Below are 19,049 nucleotides of genomic sequence, written 5' to 3' on the forward strand. Positions count from 1 at the left end.
ACCGCCTGGTATAAAGGTCCTGGATGGCAGGCAGCTTAGCCTCAGTGATGTACTGGGCCGTACGCACTACCCTCTGTAGTGCCTTGCGGTCGGAGTCTGAGCAGCTGCCGTACCAGGCAGTGTTGCAACCAGTCAGGACGCTCTTGATATTGCAGCTGTAGAACCTTTTGAGGATCTGAGGACCCATGACAAATCTTTTAAGTTACCTGAGGTGGCATAGGCTTTGTCGTGCCCTCTTCACGACTGTCTTGGTCTGTTTGGACCACTCTAGTTTGTTGGTGTTGTGGACACCAAGGAACTTGAAGCTCTCAACCTGCTCCACTACAGCCCCATTGATGAGAATGGGGGCGTGCTCAGTCCTCATTTTCCTGTAGTCCACACTCATCTCCTTTGTCTTGATTACGTTGAGGGAGAGGTTGTTATTCTGGCACCACCCAGCCAGGTCTCTGACCTCCTCCCTATAGGCTGTCTCGTCGTTGTCAGTGATCAGGCCTACCACTGTTGGGTCATCTGCAAACTTAACGATGGTGTTGGAGTCGTGCCTGGCCATGCAGTCGTGGGTGAACAGGGAGTACAGGACGGGACTGAGCACGCACCCCTGAGGGGCTCCAGTGTTGAGGATCAGCGTGGCAGATGTGTTGTTACCTATCCTTATCACCTGGGGCGGCCTGTCAGGAAGTCCAGGATCCAGTTGCAGTTAGCTTAGTGATTAGCTTTAAGGGTACTATGGTGTTGAACATTTTTGTCCAGGTGGGAAACGCTTTTGTCCAGGTGGGAAAGTGCAGTGTAAAGTGCAACAGAGATTGCATCATCTGTGGATCTGTTTGAGCGGAATGCAAATTGGAGTGGGTCTAGGGTTTCTGGGATAATGCTGTTAGTGTGAGCCATGACCAGCCTTTCAAAGCACTTCATGGCTACGGATGTGAGTGCTACGGGTCTGTAGTCATTTAGGCAGGTTACCTTACTGTTCTTGGGCACTGGGACTATGGCGGTCTGCTTGAAACATGTTGGTATTACAGACTCAATCAGGGACATGTTGAAAATGTCAGCAAAGACACCTGCCAGTTGGTCAGCACATGCCCGGAGCACCTGTCCTGGTAATCCGTCTGGCCCAGCAGCCTTGTGAATGTTGACCTATTTAAAGGTCTTACTCACGTCGGCTACAGAGAGCGTGATCACACAGTAGTCCAGAACAGCTGATGCTCTCATATATGCTTCAGTGTTGCTTGCCTCGAAGCGAGCATAGAAGTGATTTAACTCCTCTGGTAGGCTTGTGTCACTGGGCAGCTCGCGGCTGTGCTTCCCTTTGTAGTCTGTAATAGTTTGCAGGCCCTGCCACATCTGACGAGCATCGGAGCCAGTGTAGTTCAATTCAATCTTAGTGCTGTTTTGGCGCTTTGCCTGTTTGGTTCGTCTGAGGGCATAGCAGGACTTCTTATAAGCATCCGGGTTAGAGTCCTGCTCCTTGAAGCTCTACCCTTTAGCTCAGTGCGGATGTTGCATGTAATCCATGGTTTCTGGATGTGGTATGTACATACAGTCTCTGTGGGGACGACGTCATCGATACACTTATTGATGAAGCCAGTGACTGATGTGGTGTACTTCTCAATGCCATCGGAGGAACATATTCCTCTCTGTGCTAGCAAAACAGTCCTGTAGCTTAGCATCTGCGTCATCTGACCAGAGTCACTTGTGCTTCTTGCTTTAGTTTCTGCTTGTAAGCAGAAATCAGGAGGATGGAATTGTGGTCAGTTTTGCCAAATGGAGATAGAGGGAGAGTTTTGTATGTATTGTATGTTTTGTATTTTGTTCTTGCTGGTGACCATACCTTCCATCCCACTCCCTCTGCACCAGTGGCAAAATGTTTACGCATAGTTTTTTATTGGACATTTCACAAAGATTATGCGCCAATTATGATGTAGGCCTATCTAAAGAAAATAAATGTAGCACTATCTAATTTGAGCAAAGAAAGCTCAGTTGTGTTAATTACAATGATTTTTTATATATACTAGATGGCTGACAGGGGGCGCTGTTTTGAAGCAGCCCAACCTAAATCTAGGCACTCCCCCACCATTGTAAAAAAAAATGTATTATAGTCAACATTTGTTTTTGCCACGTTTATTCTATTACATACACCTTGATGCATACGTGTACATCATATTATGTGTGCTAAACATACTATTTTTTTTGAATACATGTAATTTTGTCCTTTAAACATTTAATTGGAATACTGTAGAATTCCCTTCATTCCTATGGAGGATTGCTTCTTCTGGAGAATGCCAATAAGACCGACCGGTGGCTTTAAAGCATCTCACGGGACAATACACTGAATCAGCAATCCAGGGTTTATATACATTGTTGGTTAATTTAGTTCTGAGATTTTGGGCTACGGTTCAAACTCATAAAAGACACACCCTAGTCCATTTACCCTCTTTTTAACCTCTCTCACTGACTTCTCAAACCCCAAACCCCGGCCTTTGGTCTGTTTCGCAAGCATTCCCTGAAGTCTCGCGATGTTGCGCCTCTGGGTTTAAAAATTCGGTTAGCATTCCAAACACCCAAAATACACACTGCACAGAGTTTGAGATGCATTTTTCTATTCAGGAAAAAGTAAGAGAGGACCATATCCTTAATTCAGATAAAATACCAGATATCTGATGTATGATTGTATCGGTGATAATCACATTGACCACGTTTTCATGTGCACAGTATTCCGGATAGTGGCACATATCCCGTTTAAGGTCGTAAGTAGTACTTCAAAGTATTTTTACCTAAGTACTTTACACCACTGCTTATAATCGGGAGTTTTTTTCGGGTTATTGTGAACGGGATATGATGTTCATTTGCGACAATTTAAAAACAGAATAGTTGAGTATCCCGAATAAAAACGGGATATTGGTGTGCATATAAATGTGGTCACTGATTGACCAAGCAAGGATGGAATCTTCACGTCATTGTCCGTCATTGTTCATGTATAAAAAGGTTGACCCCGGCAGGACTCGAACCTGCAATCTTCTGATTCGAAGTCAGACGCCTTATCCATTAGGCCACGAGGCCTACAACAATCAGATGAAAATATGATATCATACTAAATGAACATTTTAACCAGTGACCGTTTTGACGGAAAGCATATTTTCATCAAACACTGACCAGATACTTTGTAAAAGGTTCACCTTATCTTACACTTCCGTACGGGAGGTCATCCCTACCACTGGATGTCACTAGATAGCTGGTCTGCTACAATGTTTCAACCTCCATGCCGGGGAAATCCGGTTGTCACTAGTTACCACAGCCACAAAGTCAGAGTTGTCTGTATTGCAATTTTTTTTTGTCTTGATTTAAGGTTATGGTCAGGCATAAGGTTAACAACGTGGTTTGGATTAAGGTTAGGTTTAAAATCAGATTTTAATATCTATATTTAATATCTAATATAGAAATGGGCGGGGTTTAACCTTAAGTATGACTTTGTGACTGTGGTAACTAGTGGCGACCGGGAAACACACACGTTTATGTCACATTGGCCAGCGGTGAATTGCAAAGCGGTAGGACTCACAGCGAGATTGGTAAATAATCACTATTTTATTCTGTTGTCAATACAGCATTCTGACCATTCTCTGCATTGTCGCTTGAAGATATCAGCAGGTTTCTCAAGTAGGCCTACGAAGCAATCATGGTTTTGGTGTGAGGAATTGAGTTGTGATCGTGTTGATGATCTAAATAGCTATTACATTGTATTTGTATCAATTATTTTATGGCTTTGATGGGATGGTTGCATGGTCACAAAGTTGCATCCTGGCTTTCTCTCCATTCAGTTTTTCATCGTGTTCCTGACCAAGTCCAAGGGGAGGAACAAGTGACTGTAAGGACTAGTTAGAAAATGCAACATCTTCTGCATCTTCGTCCCTTCCAGGGGCCTCTCTCCTCTGTCCTACGGAGGAGACTATGTTGTACCTCCTACTCCACCCAGCAGCCCCACTCCCACCAGGGCTCCCTCCCCCCAGAGACCCGCCTGAACCCCCTCAATATCCAGATGCTGTCCCAAAACCTCCATGAGCAGATCTTCCGCGGCGCAGAGCAGGAGTACGAGGATGAGAAGGTGGAGCGGAGCATCAGGCACCTACAGAGGCACCAGCTGTGGGGAAAAGAAGCCTCCCTGCTGCCTGGTGTGGAGCTCCAGCTGCCCCACATGTACGGAGAGAACATAAACGGCCACTTTCGCCTGCTGGCCCAAAAGCAGAGCCTTCCCTACCTGGAGGCTGCCAGTAAGCTCCAGCAGGCCCCGCTGCCACCCATGCCCCAGGACTGGGTGTGGGAGGTGGGCTGGATGCACTACGGGCCGGGTGGGGAGGCCAGACGGGTTGACTTCCCAGACGAGGCAGGCCTGGTGTTTGACGTGGAGGTGTGCATGGCAGAGGGACACTGTCCCACGCTGGCTGTGGCTGTATCCCCTACTGCCTGGTGAGACTAATAGAGAGGACCAAGACCCTACTGTGGGAGAGAGGAGTTGTTACAATTAGCTGGAGGAACTGACAACTTTATTTCAGTACCAGACAGTTTCTCTTCTTAGTATTTGTACCTATTTATTTTTCATGTAAAATGATCTGTAAATATACAAATATTGAACGGCTTTTCTAGTGACAGGTTGATGGTGTATAATGTGTTGGAACTGGTCAGGAATGATTAGTTATTTATCAAGGACTATTTATTTTAGGCCAGGTCAGTATTGCAGTTTCATTGAATATTCTGTCTTTCTGTTTCCTGCCAGGTACTCGTGGTGCAGCAAGCGTCTGATAGAGGAGAGATACTCCTGGTCCAGCCAGCTGACCCCTGCTGACCTCATCCCCATGGAGACCCCGACCAACTCCAGTCGCCCTCCGGGGGGCCAGTGGAGGGAGAGACTGATTGTGGGTCACAACGTCAGCTTTGACCGTTCTTACATCAAGGAGCAGTACCTGCTGAAGGTCAGAGTTCACAGGGTTACGGGGACACGTTTTGAGGCATAATTCATCCCTATTTAGTGTGATTGACAGTAATTTATGCCGGATTCACACTATAGGACCGAATGGCACCGTGCTGTGCTGGCTATGATATTTTATTATCCTCAGGCTAGCCCAGCTCGGGCTTGTCCCAACAGTGTGACTCAGGCATTAGGGTCTTTGGAGTGGCTCATGCTTTCTGTTATTATTATGGCTGTTTCCCAATTCACATGGATGCTTGCATTGGAAGCAGGTAGGCAGCTGCCTTTGGATTGAGACACAGCCTCTGTGTGTTCTTTTCCCACAGGGGTCCAAGGCTCGTTTCCTGGACACCATGAGTCTCCACATGGCCATCTCTGGTCTGACTGGGTTCCAGCGCACGCTGTGGATGGCCAACAAGCACGGCAAGAGGCGTGGTCTCCTGGAGGTCAAAGCGCATATGAAGAAAGTGGGCCGACCTGGGCGGAAGGAAGGGCCCATGGTCAGTGCTCTCTGTCTTCTAGTCAATGATTATGGGACACCGAAAACTGTTGATTTGCGATTGTTCTGTAGAAATGTTGTTGTTGCCAATCGGCAGGTCAACAATCTCGTTCCTCAGCCCTTCCTTTCCTGGATTAGCTCTTTCCTTCAGGTATCCAAAGTTTTAAAAGGAGTTAATTGGTTAATAAATTGGTTTTGTTGTTGTGTGTATAGATCGGCTCATGGGACTGGGTGAATATCAGCAGCATCAACAACCTGGCTGATGTGCATGCTCTGTATGTGGGAGGGGAGCCACTGCAGAAGGAGGCCAGAGAGATCTTTGTGAAGGGCAGCATGGCTGACGTCAGGAACAACTTCCAGGTCAGAGGTCAATGGAGGTCCAACCTCTCGTGTACAATAATGATTGGCTGTTTACAAACCTCATTGATTTGCTTTTCTTAAAAGTTTAAACAACAACATGCAGCCTCCCTGCCACCTTTTTAGGAAAACAGCTAGATGCCGCTATGGATGCAAGGACTGACCATCCATGAGATCAAAATTATAGTTTAAACTATTTTGTGAAGCTATACAGTGTTTGTTTACAATGACATTGTTTACAAACGGAGTAAAACAAGATTCGATTTTGGGTTGGACAGTTCATGAGGCATTCATGAGTTATATTCTTCAAGAATAAATGGCTCATTCATTTAAAAGTAAAATAATTGATATATCAATCGTAGATTAGATTGCCCTTCCTCTCAAAGTAGTTGTCAGGATGGAAATAAGAGGCTTTCAATGAACATACAGTATCAGTCAAAAGTTTGGACATACCTACTCATTCAAGGGTTTTTCTTTATTTTTACTATTTTATACATTGTAGAGTAATAGTGAAGACATCGAAACTATGAAATAACACATGGAATCATGCAGTAAATCAAAAAAGTGTTAAACAAATCTAAATATATTTTATATGATGGACTGTCATTTCTCTTTGCTTATTTGAGCTGTTCTTGCCATAATATGGACTTGGTTTTTTACCAAATAGGGCTATCTTCTGTATACCACCCACACTTGTCACAACACAACTGATTGGCTCAAACGCATTTAAGAAGGAAAGGAATTCCACAAATTAACTTTTACCAAGTCACACCTGTTAATTGAAATGTATTCCAGGTGACTACATCATGAAGCTGTTTGAGAGAATGCCAAGAGTGTGCAAAGCTGTCAAGGCAAAGGGTGGCTACTTTGAAGAATCTAAAATATATTTTGATTTAACACTTGTTTTGGTTACTACATGATTCCATGTGTTATGTCATAGTTTTGATGTCTTCACTATTATTCTACAATGTTGACAATATATTTTTTTAAACGAGTATGTGTCCAAACCTTGACCTGTACTGTATATGCCCAAACCAAATCATTATTCACCCACTGTAGTTGAGTCATAACGGAGTCATTTCTTTGCTGCCCCCTGCAGGAGCTGATGCAGTACTGCGCTCTGGACGTCCAGGCCACTCACCAGGTGTTCTGTGAGCAGCTGCCCCTCTTCATGGAGAGGTCAGACAACCACAATTGCTTAATACAATTTTAAAACTTAATTTAATAATAATAATATAATAATTCCCAAGAGGCAAAGCCACAATATGTTTTACTTTTAGGGGCATCTCTAGCTTGATCCCAGATCTGTTTATTGGAGTTGGCAAGATAACACTAACAGATCTAGGACCAAGCTAACCCATCTCCCTCGCCACCTGCCAATCATTGGACAGTAGTCTCTCAACCAATCACTGTCCCTCCTTTGTCTGTACACAGGTGCCCTCATCCAGTAACATTTGCAGGGATGCTGGAGATGGGCGGGTGCTACCTACCTGTCAATCAGAACTGGGGGAGGTACCTGGAAGACTCTCAAGACACGTTTGAGGAGCTGCAGAGAGAGATGAAGAAGAGTCTGATGAGTCTTGCAGATGACGCTTGTCAACTGCTACAGGACGACAGGTGAGGGACCGTAATGCATGCAGTACTTGTTTTATGAAGCTATGAGGCTTACATAATAACATTGTAAATACTCTAAATCAAATCAAATCAAATTTTATTTGTCACATACACATGGTTAGCAGATGTTAATGCGAGTGTAGCGAAATGCTTGTGCTTCTAGTTCCGACAATGCAGTAATAACCAACGAGTAATCTAGCTAACAATTCCAAAACTACTACCTTATACACACAAGTGTAAAGGGATAAAGAATATGTACATAAAGATATATGAATGAGTGATGGTACAGAGCGGCATAAGCAAGATGCAGTAGATAGTATAGAGTACAGTATATACATATGAGATGAGTATGTAAACAAAGTGGCATAGTTTAAAGTGGCTAGTGATGCATGTATTACATAAAGATGCAGTAGATGATATAGAATACAGTATATACATACATATACGTATATATATACATATGAGATAAATAATGATAAATAATGTAGGGTATGTATACATTATATTAAGTAGCATTGTTTAAAGTGGCTAGTGATATATTTGACATCAATTCCCATCATTAAAGTGGCTGGAGTTGAGTCAGTGTGTTGGCAGCAGCCACTCAATGTTAGTGGTGGCTGTTTAACAGTCTGATGGCCTTGAGATAGAAGCTGTTTTTCAGTCTCTCGGTCCCAGCTTGGTGTGTGCATACGTACTGGATATGCGTGTGTTTAAGACCATGGTCATATTGGGATTTTGTGTCTGAGAATTTCGGATGGAGCTAATGCCTTTTCAAACGATCCGTCTTTTTACGTATGCAACTTGTCCAAACTTGTTTGGGGAAAAAAAAAGAGATGAGTGATACATTTGATGAAGAAAAGCTAACAATGATGTACATCATGCGTTTTTTTTATTTTTATCTGTGATCATCCTTCTGATTGTGGCAGCGGCCTTAAAATAACGGACTGTTTCTTTGTAAGGTATAAGGAGGACGCCTGGCTTTGGGATGTGGAATGGGACGTCCAGGAGTTCAAGCAGAAGAAGGTGACCGTCAGCAAGAGAAAACGCTCAAAGGCTGAGGCTGAGCCAGCACCCAGCACACCATTGAGAGACTGGGATCAGGGTAGGAGCTCACACTATATACCAGGGCCCATATTTAAAAAGGAGTGCTGATCTAGGATCAGATCCCCTGTCCATACAATCTTATGATATAAATGCAAAACTGACACAATATAAGCACTCCTACTCTGACTCTTAGTACATATGTGCCTGGAACAGAGATAGACCAAGGGCCTTTCATAAAACTAGTTAAGACTGGTCTATGGTTCCAGGACCAATACCAGTACTGCAGGACTATTCTGTCTTGCTAAGTTGTTTTGTGTGCTTATATTGGATCCCATTGGGGTAAAGGTGTCTTGTGGAGCTGTAAAATGATTGACTCTGCTGCTGTGTTGACTTGAATTAAAACTCGCAGGTGACTTAGCAGTGTTGTTGTGCTGTCAGACCCAGGTCCCCCAACTGAGGAGGAGATAGCAGGAACGTGCCCAAGTAGGGAGGCTCTGGAGAGGCTAAAGAAGATGGTCAGCAGGCTGCCTAAGAGGAGACAGCACCTGCCTGGACATCCTGGGTGAGCTGGGCTGTACTGGGCCCCCTGTGGAGCTCCATGTAGCTAACTGTTAACTAATATAACACACTAACACCCTGGTACAGATAACTGTGGCTGTGAAATACATCAGGCAACACTCACTAATGTCAATTCTCATTTGAGCTCTTTCTCAATCTTTCCTTGATTTCTCGCATCCTCTCTCCTTGCCTCAAAATGCACTGGAGAAGAAGGTAGGAGGGGAAGGATCTTCTCCTATACAGTGAAAAGGGAGGTGAGAAATCGAGGAAATCCCATTGAGAAACAGCCAGTCTATTCCTCCCTACCTTACCAGGTGGTATCGTAAGTTGTGTGTGAAGATGTCGGAGGAGGAGGAGAGCTGGTCGCCGGGGGCCAGCCTGATCAGTCTGGCTATGCGGGTGACTCCCAAGCTGATGGGGCTGACGTGGGACGGCTTCCCCCTGCACTACACTGAGCAGCACGGCTGGGGCTACCTGGTGCCTGGCCGCAGGGACAACCTGATGGAACCCCATGGGGGGGAGGAGGACGCCATGGGGCCTGTGTGTCCCCACAGGTAGGTCACAGCACAACACACAGCTCAGTCAGGGGCACCAGGGGAAACCGAGACCAAAGACAAAATAGGCACAGGGATGAGTAATGCGAATGTAATTATTTATTTTTGTTACCACATCACTGGGTGTACTCTAAGTGCATCCACCAGAAATAGTGTGTGTATAATTACCTCTGTGTGTTGTTGTGACTCACAGGGCCATAGAAAGTGTGTACAGAGAGTACTGTGAGCAGAAAGGTAAAGAGCAGCCTAGGTGTCTGGACAACGGCCTCTCTGATGACCTCATGCTAACCGACAGCACACTGTGGCAGACGGTAAGACCTTGACACACACACACAAGATGGGTCTGTCTTCATGACACCTGAATTAGCGTTAAAGCTAAAATCCTCAGTTGCTACATCTATTTTGCACTTAATTATATGTACCCATTGATTCATAAAGAATATAACGAGTGGCACAGCGGTCTAAGGCACTGCATCTCAGTGCTAGAGGCATCACTACAGACCCTGGTTCGATCCCGGGCTGTATCACAACCGGCCGTGATCGGGAGTCCCATAGGGGCGGTGCACAATTGGCACAGCGCCGTCCGGGTTAGGGGAGGGTTTGGCCGTGGTAGGCAGTCATTGTAAAATAAGAATTTGTTCTTAACTGACTTGCCTAGTTAAATAAAGGTTAAATAAAATAAAATAAATGCGCCATGAGCTTAGTTCAACTGTCATACCCCATCAGAACCCAAAATATACACTTGTTTTACATGTAAACAAACACTGTATAGCCTCAAAACATGATAAAACTGTAAAGTTGATATCATGGATGGTCGGTCCTTGAACCCATAGCTCTGTCTATGAATTTGAGAGTGGTTACATTTCTTCGGGCCCATCCTTCAGCTTTTTACCAAAATGTGGGGGGGGTTTCGTTCAACTGCTGATTATAGTTTTAATAGCGGGAATATATAAATGACATGATAACTGTTTAATAAAGAATTACTCACAGAGATTGATCTTCATATCAACTAGGAATTCAGTGCAAATAGCAAATATCCTTTCCTGTCAAAGTATAACAGGTCTTTCTTGTGTTAACCTGTAGGTGGAAGAGTTGGGTCGCTTGGAAAGTGTGTCAGAGGAGGAGAACAGTGGCAGGGTGACGAGGAAGAGCAATAAGGTGAAGTGTCCCCTCCATAGAGATGGAACGAGGGCACACCTCTCTTTGACATTAATTCTTGTGGCAAGTGTGCCCTCTAAACATCTCTATGGTCCCCTCCTACACATTTCACCTATTACCTTAATGATCTTTAGGATTTTAATGCGTTGGGTGACATGTTCTATGTTATGTAACCAGGAAATGCAGGATATTAATTCTCTACCAGGTGAGAGTCACTGTCCCTATCACCATGGAAACGGACCTTACAACGATGTCAACTTTCCGGGCTGCTGGTTTTTCAAACTCCCACACAAGGTACATCAACTGATCTATGCGATCCTAACCTAATTTGTGTTAACAAAATGCCAATCCTCTCATAGGGGCGAATCCTAACTCAAATTGTTCACTTAATCTTGCATGGGTATATTGTCTGTATCAAGTATTTAATAGAATGATCCTAGAATCTGTGCACCTGAACACACCCATAAATGCTTAAGAGACTGTTTTGGCTACAGGATGGAAATGACAACAACGTGGGCAGCCCCTTCTCCAAGGACTTCCTGTCCAAGATGGAAGACGGCACCCTGAGAGCGGGGCGGGGGGCCACCAACGCCACCCGGGCTCTGGAGATAAACAAGATGATCTCTTTCTGGAGGAATGCCCAGAAACGCATCAGGTAGGCACCCAGGCTCCACTTCATGTGGACAGTTACATGTAAGAATGATTTAATAAATAGGAATTCAATTAATTTCTGGAAAAGAATAGTTGAAGACGTACTGCAGTTACATTGCTAATCATCATGGCCAGACACAATGAGAAATAAGAAATGACAATTCCTAGAGGGTTAAAGTACAGTTGTGTTATCATGTCTGATGTGTCCTGGCAGCTCTCAGAAGGTGGTGTGGCTGAGGAAAGGGGAGCTACCTCGCAGTGTCAGCAGGCATGAAGAGTATGATGAGGAGGGGCAGTACGGCGCCATCTTGCCCCAGGTCATCACCGCGGGAACCGTCACCCGCAGGGCTGTGGAGCCAACGTGGCTGACTGCCAGCAACGCTCGGGTAAGAGAATAGAAAGAGAACTATGGCGGGAGTGTATTGAGCAACACAGCTTTTTTAAGGGAGCCACTGATATAGAGGTTGTATGTGGTCTGTGCAGCGGGATCGAGTGGGCAGTGAGCTGAAGGCCATGGTACAGGTGCCCCCTGGTTACCACCTGGTGGGGGCGGACGTGGACTCCCAGGAGCTCTGGATCGCTGCCGTTCTGGGAGAGGCCCACTTCGGTGGCATGCATGGTGAGGCTTCACCCCTAGCGCTGATACTCTGATTGATGCTGTATTCATTTTGCTATGTGAATGGTCAGAAATGTGAGTTTCTGACAATGTCCATTAAAGATGGAAATCTAATGAACTCATTCCCAGTCAGAATATTTCAGTGTCTGTTTGTATTTTGTCACGGAATTCATATTTTTTTTTACAACATATAGTTTTTAAACAGGGCCCCATATCTATGGACTTGAGGAATCCATTCAGTCATTAACGTGGCCTGTTAATCATGTATCTGTTACTGTGTCCAGGCTGCACAGCGTTCGGCTGGATGACCCTGCAGGGCAAGAAGAGCCAGGGCACTGACTTGCACAGCCGCACGGCTGACACGGTGGGCATCAGCCGCGAACATGCCAAGGTCTTCAACTACGGACGCATCTACGGCGCTGGGCAGCCTTTCGCCGAGCGTCTGCTCATGCAGTTCAACCACCGCCTCAGCCAGCCAGAGGCCGCCAGCAAGGCCCGGCAGATGTATGCCCTCACCAAGGGCCTACGCAGGTACAGGAAGAATAGTGATGGATTGGATTTAAGTAGTGATGACACCCTATTCGCTGTATAGACAACAGAATATGCCATTTCAGATGTAGATCTAGTGATCAAAGCGCTTCAGATTGTGAAGAGGGAGGAGCGAGGACTCCCCTCATCTACTACCAATGTGTAGCACCTCGCCGAGGGGTACAGTATGGCTAACATGATGGGAGTTTGGAGCTGTACTGTGAAAATCAAATTCGCCTATCCTTGCTCTTTTGGAGGTTTAAGCTTGGATCTAAGCACTTTAAATGTATCTATATGTGCACAGAGCAGTAGATAGTAATTCTAAGCACAACAAGGGACTCCTTGGATGTTTGGAGGATTAAATTACAGAAAGGATGAGCCACACTGAGCTGTGTTTGTGATGCTAGGTACCGTCTGTCTGAGGAGGGTGAGTGGCTGCTGAAGGAGCTGGATATGGAGGTGGAGAGGGACGAAGACGGGAGCGTCTCCCCGCAGGATGTCCGCCGGATCACAAGACTGGCCTCCCAAAGGTGAGGCAGCAGTGTGGTGGGTGTGTGTGCTCCTAAGCCCATTGGAAGGCTATGTGGAGCCATCGCCATGTGGAGCCATTGTTTACACCTATCAGGTTCCTTCAGTTCTGCAAATAGTGGTTAGAGATACTTTTGAACCTAGCACTAATGTCAGCCTTGTATGAACTGAAGTTCTTCACTACCCTCGACCCCCAGATACTGTAGATCTGGCTAGGGACACACTTACTTTCTATCTCATTCTCTCCTGATTGGCCGTGCAGTTCTCGGAGGAGGAAGTGGGAGGTGGCGGGCCAGCGTCTGTGGGCTGGTGGTACGGAGTCAGAGATGTTCAACAAGCTGGAGAGCATCGCCCTCTCAGCCCAGCCAGCCACCCCTGTCCTGGGCTGCAGGATTAGCAGAGCCCTGGAGCCTCAGGCTGTCAAGGACGAGGTCAGGAGAAACACACAATCATAAGAACAGAATCAAACACACATTTTAAATGAAGAGATTTAACGTGTGTGTGTCAGTTCATCACCAGCAGGGTGAACTGGGTGGTGCAGAGCTCGGCGGTGGACTACCTCCACCTGATGCTGGTGGCCATGCGCTGGCTGATGGAGGAGCACGACATCGACGGACGCTTCTGCGTCAGCATCCACGACGAGGTACGCTACCTGGTCCGCAGCGAAGACCGCTACCGGGCAGCACTGGCCCTGCAGATCACCAACCTTCTCACAAGGTCAGTAGTACTGCCCTGACTCATACACTCCTGCTGATGACTTGCCACATCTCCCCTTGCAAAATACTTTCTGATACTTTCAGGATAATATACAAAAATGAATGAAAATTGAAAGTATTATGTAATTGTTATTCATAGCCTGTGAGTTACTTGTTTTACATAAACAGCTTATTGAACAGACTTGAGACATTGTGTTCCTTCATACTTTACAGGTGTATGTTTACCCATGCACTGGGTATGCAGGACCTGCCCCAGTCAGTGGCCTTCTTCAGTGCCGTGGACATTGACCGCTGTCTGAGGAAGGAGGTGACCATGGACTGTGTGACTCCCTCCAACCCCACAGGGCTGGAGCGCAAATACGGCCTCCCACAGGGTGAGTATATCATCACTGTACATCATTCTTTAAACTGCTGCTCTTAAAACCTGTGCTTGATACATACAGCCCCAGAATGTCTTCAGATTGTAGTGTGCATGTGTTGCAACCTTATTTATATACCTTTTTTATAAAATCATTTTAGAAACATTATATAATTTAGAAACATGTTTTAAATAGTTACATTTTCACAGTAAATTAACAAGCAGAAATGTTTGCATGCTCTCAGTATGCTAAGTGAAAGCTTTAAACAAATGATCAGATAATACAAAACATCTTCAACCTCTTGTATCTTTCTCTGTACAGCATGTACCTAGAATAACCACACATTGAATCTCCACAGGTGAGGCTCTGGACATATACCAAATCATAGACATCACCAAAGGCTCTCTGGGGAAAGGGAGATAACAGGGTGAACAGACCAGTCCTCTGTGTAGCTCGTGCAGACAGGGGCATCATGGGATAAAGGTCCTCCAGGGCTGCCCCAACCCAGGCACTGAGTCAAACCAACGACGTCAATGGGAACTGCAGGGTCACGTTCATAAGGCACCAAACAGAAGAAAACAGTCAGCATCGGAGTTATACTATCTAGAGTTGTCCCATTTTATTTTTTTTAAGTGCTAATTTGTTTTTGCCTGCAATTATTTTGCTACAGTTAGCCCAAATGAACACAACCCATTTCAGTGGATCATCCGAATGAATGGGGGCAGCTCCAGACTGGTTGAGAGAGGAGTCTATTGAGCGGTTTAGAGGGAAAAATATGTATTGTTTTCCATCACTGCTTCCTCTTGGGCTCCTGGCTCTGCTCTGGCTCCTGAGAGGCTGTGATCTAAAGAAGGAAAAGATCCAAAGCAGCACTTATCCTCTTCAACACGCAATTGGATATGTGGTGTCAGACACTGATACTTTAGCTCAGACCATTGGGTCTGGGGAAAAATAGAAGAACCAAAAGAAAAATGTATCCATGGAGTTATATAAGTTATAAATGTGATGTGTGCTATTGAACAGGACGATGTGAGGAATGCGGGCGTATGGGCAGGACTAATAAAGCATAAGTAAATTTGGTGTGACAGGTCATGATGGAGCTGAGTGAATAGGAGACTAAACCAATGTTTTCGATAGCTGTCATGTGTGTGTCAGTGTTATGGTTGATGCTCACCTGCTGACTTGTCCTGCTCCTGCAGGGCTGCCTCCAGTTGATGCGGAAATCTCTGAGCTTCATGTACTGAATAAGATTCACCTACGCAACACACAGACACCCGTTTTATCTTGTAGTTACAATAATGCAGTGTATGTTTAGTTTGGGAGATGTTATTTTACTGAACTGTCCCACAAGGCTCTATCTTCTATTGTGTGTCCTCATCTTGCTTTATGTTTGGTTACAAGTAGACACTTACATTCAATTTGAGACAATCTCCCATCCCAAAGCACCCCCATACATAACTTTGATTTCTTGGAGAGGTTGATGAGGTATTTCTCATACTGCTCTATACTGTAGATCAGGTTGGGAATGGCCTTGGTCTCACACAGGAGTTTTGCCTTGAGAATGGGAGAACAGTACACATGGTTTTAGTTAGACCAAGGCTCAACATATCAGTTGAAGTGGGTGGGCATTACTTTGTAACTGTAAATAAAATGTGTGTAACAGAAACTCCGTACAGACGCTGTAGTGGTGGCCTCCCCCCTCCTTTTCTTCTTGTCATCTGCACCTCCTCCAGCCAACTCAACACTGCAGGAAAACACATGTCAAAGGTCACAACAATATGAAAGGGTCTCTTAACGAGAGGACAGTGTCAACAAGAAAAGTTGTATTCGCTAGAGGCCCTATGGCCAGATCTACTAAGCATTTGCTGAAAAAACAGTGCAAACACTTAGTTAATCTGTCCATAGTGTCATAGGTCGAGGGTTTAGGAACAAACGATGCCACCTGTTGGCAGACAATGGCTGCATAGATTACGTCAACATGAGGCTATACCTACACATAGGTGATGTAGGAGTAGCACTGTAGAGTCAGTTGAGAGCCTTTGTGGGGGGAAAAGTCATTCTGATTGCCTGGCTCCCCACTAAGTGGGCCTATGCCCTCCCAGGCCTACACATGGCTGTGATCTTGCCCAGTCATGTGAAATCCATAGATTAAGGCCTAATGAATTTATTTCAATTGACTGATTTCCTTATATAAAACTCAGTAAAATCGTTAAATGTTGTGCTTATTTTTGTTCAGTATACAAAGCCATACCATACAAGGCAGGGAATGGCAGAAGTGTTGTGCCTGCCTATCTGTGTTTGTGTCACTTAACACTGCCAGCTTCGATCTCACCCAGCGGTGCAGGTGTAGTGGTGGCCATACACCTCCACCTAATTATCTACAGATATATATACTCACTAATTACCATTGAGAATAATTGAATGGTTGAAAGATCTTAATTTAATCTCTGCCATTATTATAGGTGGAGGGAAGAGAATGACCACCTATAGGTAGCTGCCTACAGCATATAGACAATTGTTGATAATTCATACTCACCTGATGGCAGAGAGAGGGTGATGTGGTCAAAACGTGGTATGTCAAGCCGTGTTAGTTGGGGCTGGATAGTTTTGAAGGATCCTTGTTGTACAGGCACACACACTTGTTTGGTATGATAGCTAGCTTAGCCTTTAGGTCGATGCTTGGTGGCTTTTAATATGAGTTATGTCTTGTCTGTCAGTAAAGCCACCAAGTATTGAAGGAAGGCAGCTAGCTAATGGTATCTAAAGTTACTTGTTGGTTGCCCTTATTTATAACTAACCTGGCGAAAGGTAGCTAGCTGGAGCGATGGTCAGGTAACGTCAGAGAAGACCGCTTGTACTTGGAAAACAGCTAGCACACGTATCCTCCACGCCCACACCGTCTATGTTCATTAATTAAATATTGTGGACGACTAAGAAAAAATAATTAATGCAGTGAAATGATTATTCGTCTTACTGTTTAAGTTCGGATATTGATTGGTCTTTATTTTATTATATAAGGCTGATGCTAAGTTTCGAGTCACTTGCTACTAAATGAATATAGCTGCTACTGGTGGCAGAGAGAGGTGAGGGTCAAAACGTTGAGTCACGCCGCGTTAGCTGGATCGTCTTGAACGATCCATGTACAGTAACTTACACACGTGTGTTTGGTGTGATAGCTAGCTAGCTTTAGCTCAATGCTTTTTGTTGTTGTTTTGAGTCACCAACGAAATTCCCACCAGCAAACATTTTCCTGTCGTTATTGTTTGCATGCCAGTGATTGGCTCCCTGTGTATGTTTGGAACGCCCTGCATGTCAATTTTTTTCTCGTGAAAAGCAACAGACGACTTACTAAGAGCTAAACTTAGCAACCCGAATTTCCAACGAGTAGCTAGTTATATTAGTGAAATATGCATATTCCCATGTTGTGTTAGCTGGATAATTTATCCGACCGTGGCAGGGAAGGTAACGTTAGCAGAAGATATATGAAAATGTTTTCTCGCTTGCTAGCTACGAAGTTCGATCAAACCCGTCATAGGAAGAGGTGATGCAGGAAACCGTTCAACACCTGTTGCACTAACGTCAGCTAGCTAGCTAGCTACCTAGCCATCGGCAGTCAATTACATTTCAATTCAAGGGGCTTTGTTGGCATGGGAAACATATGTTAACATTGCCAAAGCAAGTGAAGCAGTCTCCAGAGTGAAGAGTCAAGTGAAGCAGTCTCCAGGCGACCTTTTCAAGAAAGAAGCTATTGTTCATTTGGAGTGTATAAGGTAGTTGTTGTGAATTTGGTAGATATTATGGCATTGTTGGAACTAGAAGCACAAGCATTTCGCTACACTCGCATTAACATCTGCTAACTCTGTATGAAATGAATTCATCACGTGATGACGGCGAAAATTCCTTTAAATAGGCGTAGGTTATACCGGATGGCTGTGGGCCAGTGGCGCAATGGATAACGCGTCTGACTACGGATCAGAAGATTCTAGGTTCGACTCCTGGCTGGCTCGAATTTTTCCATCCATCTAGGTTAAATTAATTTAGAGAAGTTATATCATGCAACACGTGCGTGTATATATATATATATATATATTGCATTTTTCCATCCATGTCGGTTAATTTAATTTAGACACAAGTTATATCGCACGTGTTGCATGATGAAACATATATATACATTGAGAAGTCCCGTATGTAATGCTGCATTCGTAATTAAGTGGACATTTACGACCATTGCTTCAGAGGACTCCAGATCAGGGATCATCAACTAGATTCAGCCGTGGGACGGTTTTTTTCTTGAGCGGATGGTCAGGGCCCGGAACATAATTACAAATAATTTGTAGACTGAAAATTGACAACACGTAGCTCAAACAGATATAACATTAGACTAAAACATAATAATTTCAAACCTTGCTTACGTATGTATACATTCACATACAGTGCATTCGGAAAGTATTCAGACCTCTTCCCTTTTCCCACATTTTGTTAAGTTACAGCCTTATTCTAAAATGTATTCAAATATGTTTTTATTTCTCATCAATCTACACACAATACCCCATAAAGACAAAGCGAAAACAGGTTTTTAGAAATGTTTGCAAATTTATTAAAAAACAAACAGAAATACCTTATTTACATAAGTATTCAGACCCTTTGCTATGAGACTCGAAATTGAGCTCAGGTGCATCCTGCAAGCCCGGCCCTCCCATTAGGCAAGATTAGTGGCGACACTTGAATTTGGGGCGGCATTTTGACAATTGACTGCCGCCCTCCGGCGCCCCTGATCGACTACTACACCGCCCGCGGCATTCTAGCCACCAGCTCATAACGTTGATGCAGTTCCCGCCCCCACCCCATTTCCGCTTCTCTCGAAATTCACTCCCACTATCCTTGGTAGCGATGGTGATGTGTGTGTTTAT

General features: G+C 44.7%; 1 protein-coding gene, 1 long non-coding RNA gene and 2 other non-coding genes across 5 annotated transcripts; 2 read left to right on the forward strand and 2 right to left on the reverse strand.

The window, feature by feature from the left end:
* Positions 1-2,984: 2,984 nt before the first annotated feature.
* Positions 2,985-3,057, reverse strand: trnar-ucg (transfer RNA arginine (anticodon UCG)). The gene has a single exon. It is a non-coding gene; the product is annotated as a tRNA-Arg (tRNA).
* A 425-nt stretch (positions 3,058-3,482) lies between these two features.
* Positions 3,483-15,805, forward strand: LOC139406774 (polymerase (DNA directed), gamma). Of its 2 annotated transcripts, XM_071149811.1 has the most exons (22): positions 3,483-3,563; positions 3,813-4,458; positions 4,766-4,961; positions 5,284-5,457; positions 5,670-5,816; positions 6,913-6,992; positions 7,248-7,430; positions 8,387-8,529; positions 8,910-9,033; positions 9,344-9,583; positions 9,777-9,894; positions 10,667-10,741; positions 10,919-11,035; positions 11,236-11,396; positions 11,607-11,778; positions 11,876-12,011; positions 12,293-12,539; positions 12,944-13,066; positions 13,327-13,495; positions 13,573-13,781; positions 13,994-14,154; positions 14,498-15,805. In XM_071149811.1, exons 2-22 carry the CDS (start codon positions 3,878-3,880, stop codon positions 14,560-14,562), a joined length of 3,621 nt encoding a protein of 1,206 aa, XP_071005912.1. In that variant the 5' UTR covers positions 3,483-3,563; positions 3,813-3,877; the 3' UTR covers positions 14,563-15,805. The 2 variants fall into 2 exon arrangements, with proteins under 2 accessions (XP_071005912.1, XP_071005904.1); XM_071149803.1 differs by lacking the exon at positions 3,483-3,563 and having other exon boundaries at positions 3,798-4,458; positions 10,667-11,035.
* On the reverse strand, positions 15,586-16,895 carry LOC139406786 (uncharacterized). The gene is made up of 3 exons (XR_011634024.1): positions 16,676-16,895; positions 15,814-15,883; positions 15,586-15,693 (listed from the first exon to the last, which is right to left on the reverse strand). It is a non-coding gene; the product is annotated as an uncharacterized lncRNA (long non-coding RNA).
* Positions 16,896-18,073: 1,178 nt separating this feature from the next.
* On the forward strand, positions 18,074-18,146 carry trnar-acg (transfer RNA arginine (anticodon ACG)). The gene has a single exon. It is a non-coding gene; the product is annotated as a tRNA-Arg (tRNA).
* The last annotated feature ends 903 nt before the right edge of the window (positions 18,147-19,049 follow it).

The sequence above is a fragment of the Oncorhynchus clarkii genome, chromosome 1, assembly GCF_045791955.1.
Source record: "Oncorhynchus clarkii lewisi isolate Uvic-CL-2024 chromosome 1, UVic_Ocla_1.0, whole genome shotgun sequence".
Taxonomy (NCBI): Eukaryota; Metazoa; Chordata; class Actinopteri; order Salmoniformes; family Salmonidae; genus Oncorhynchus; species Oncorhynchus clarkii.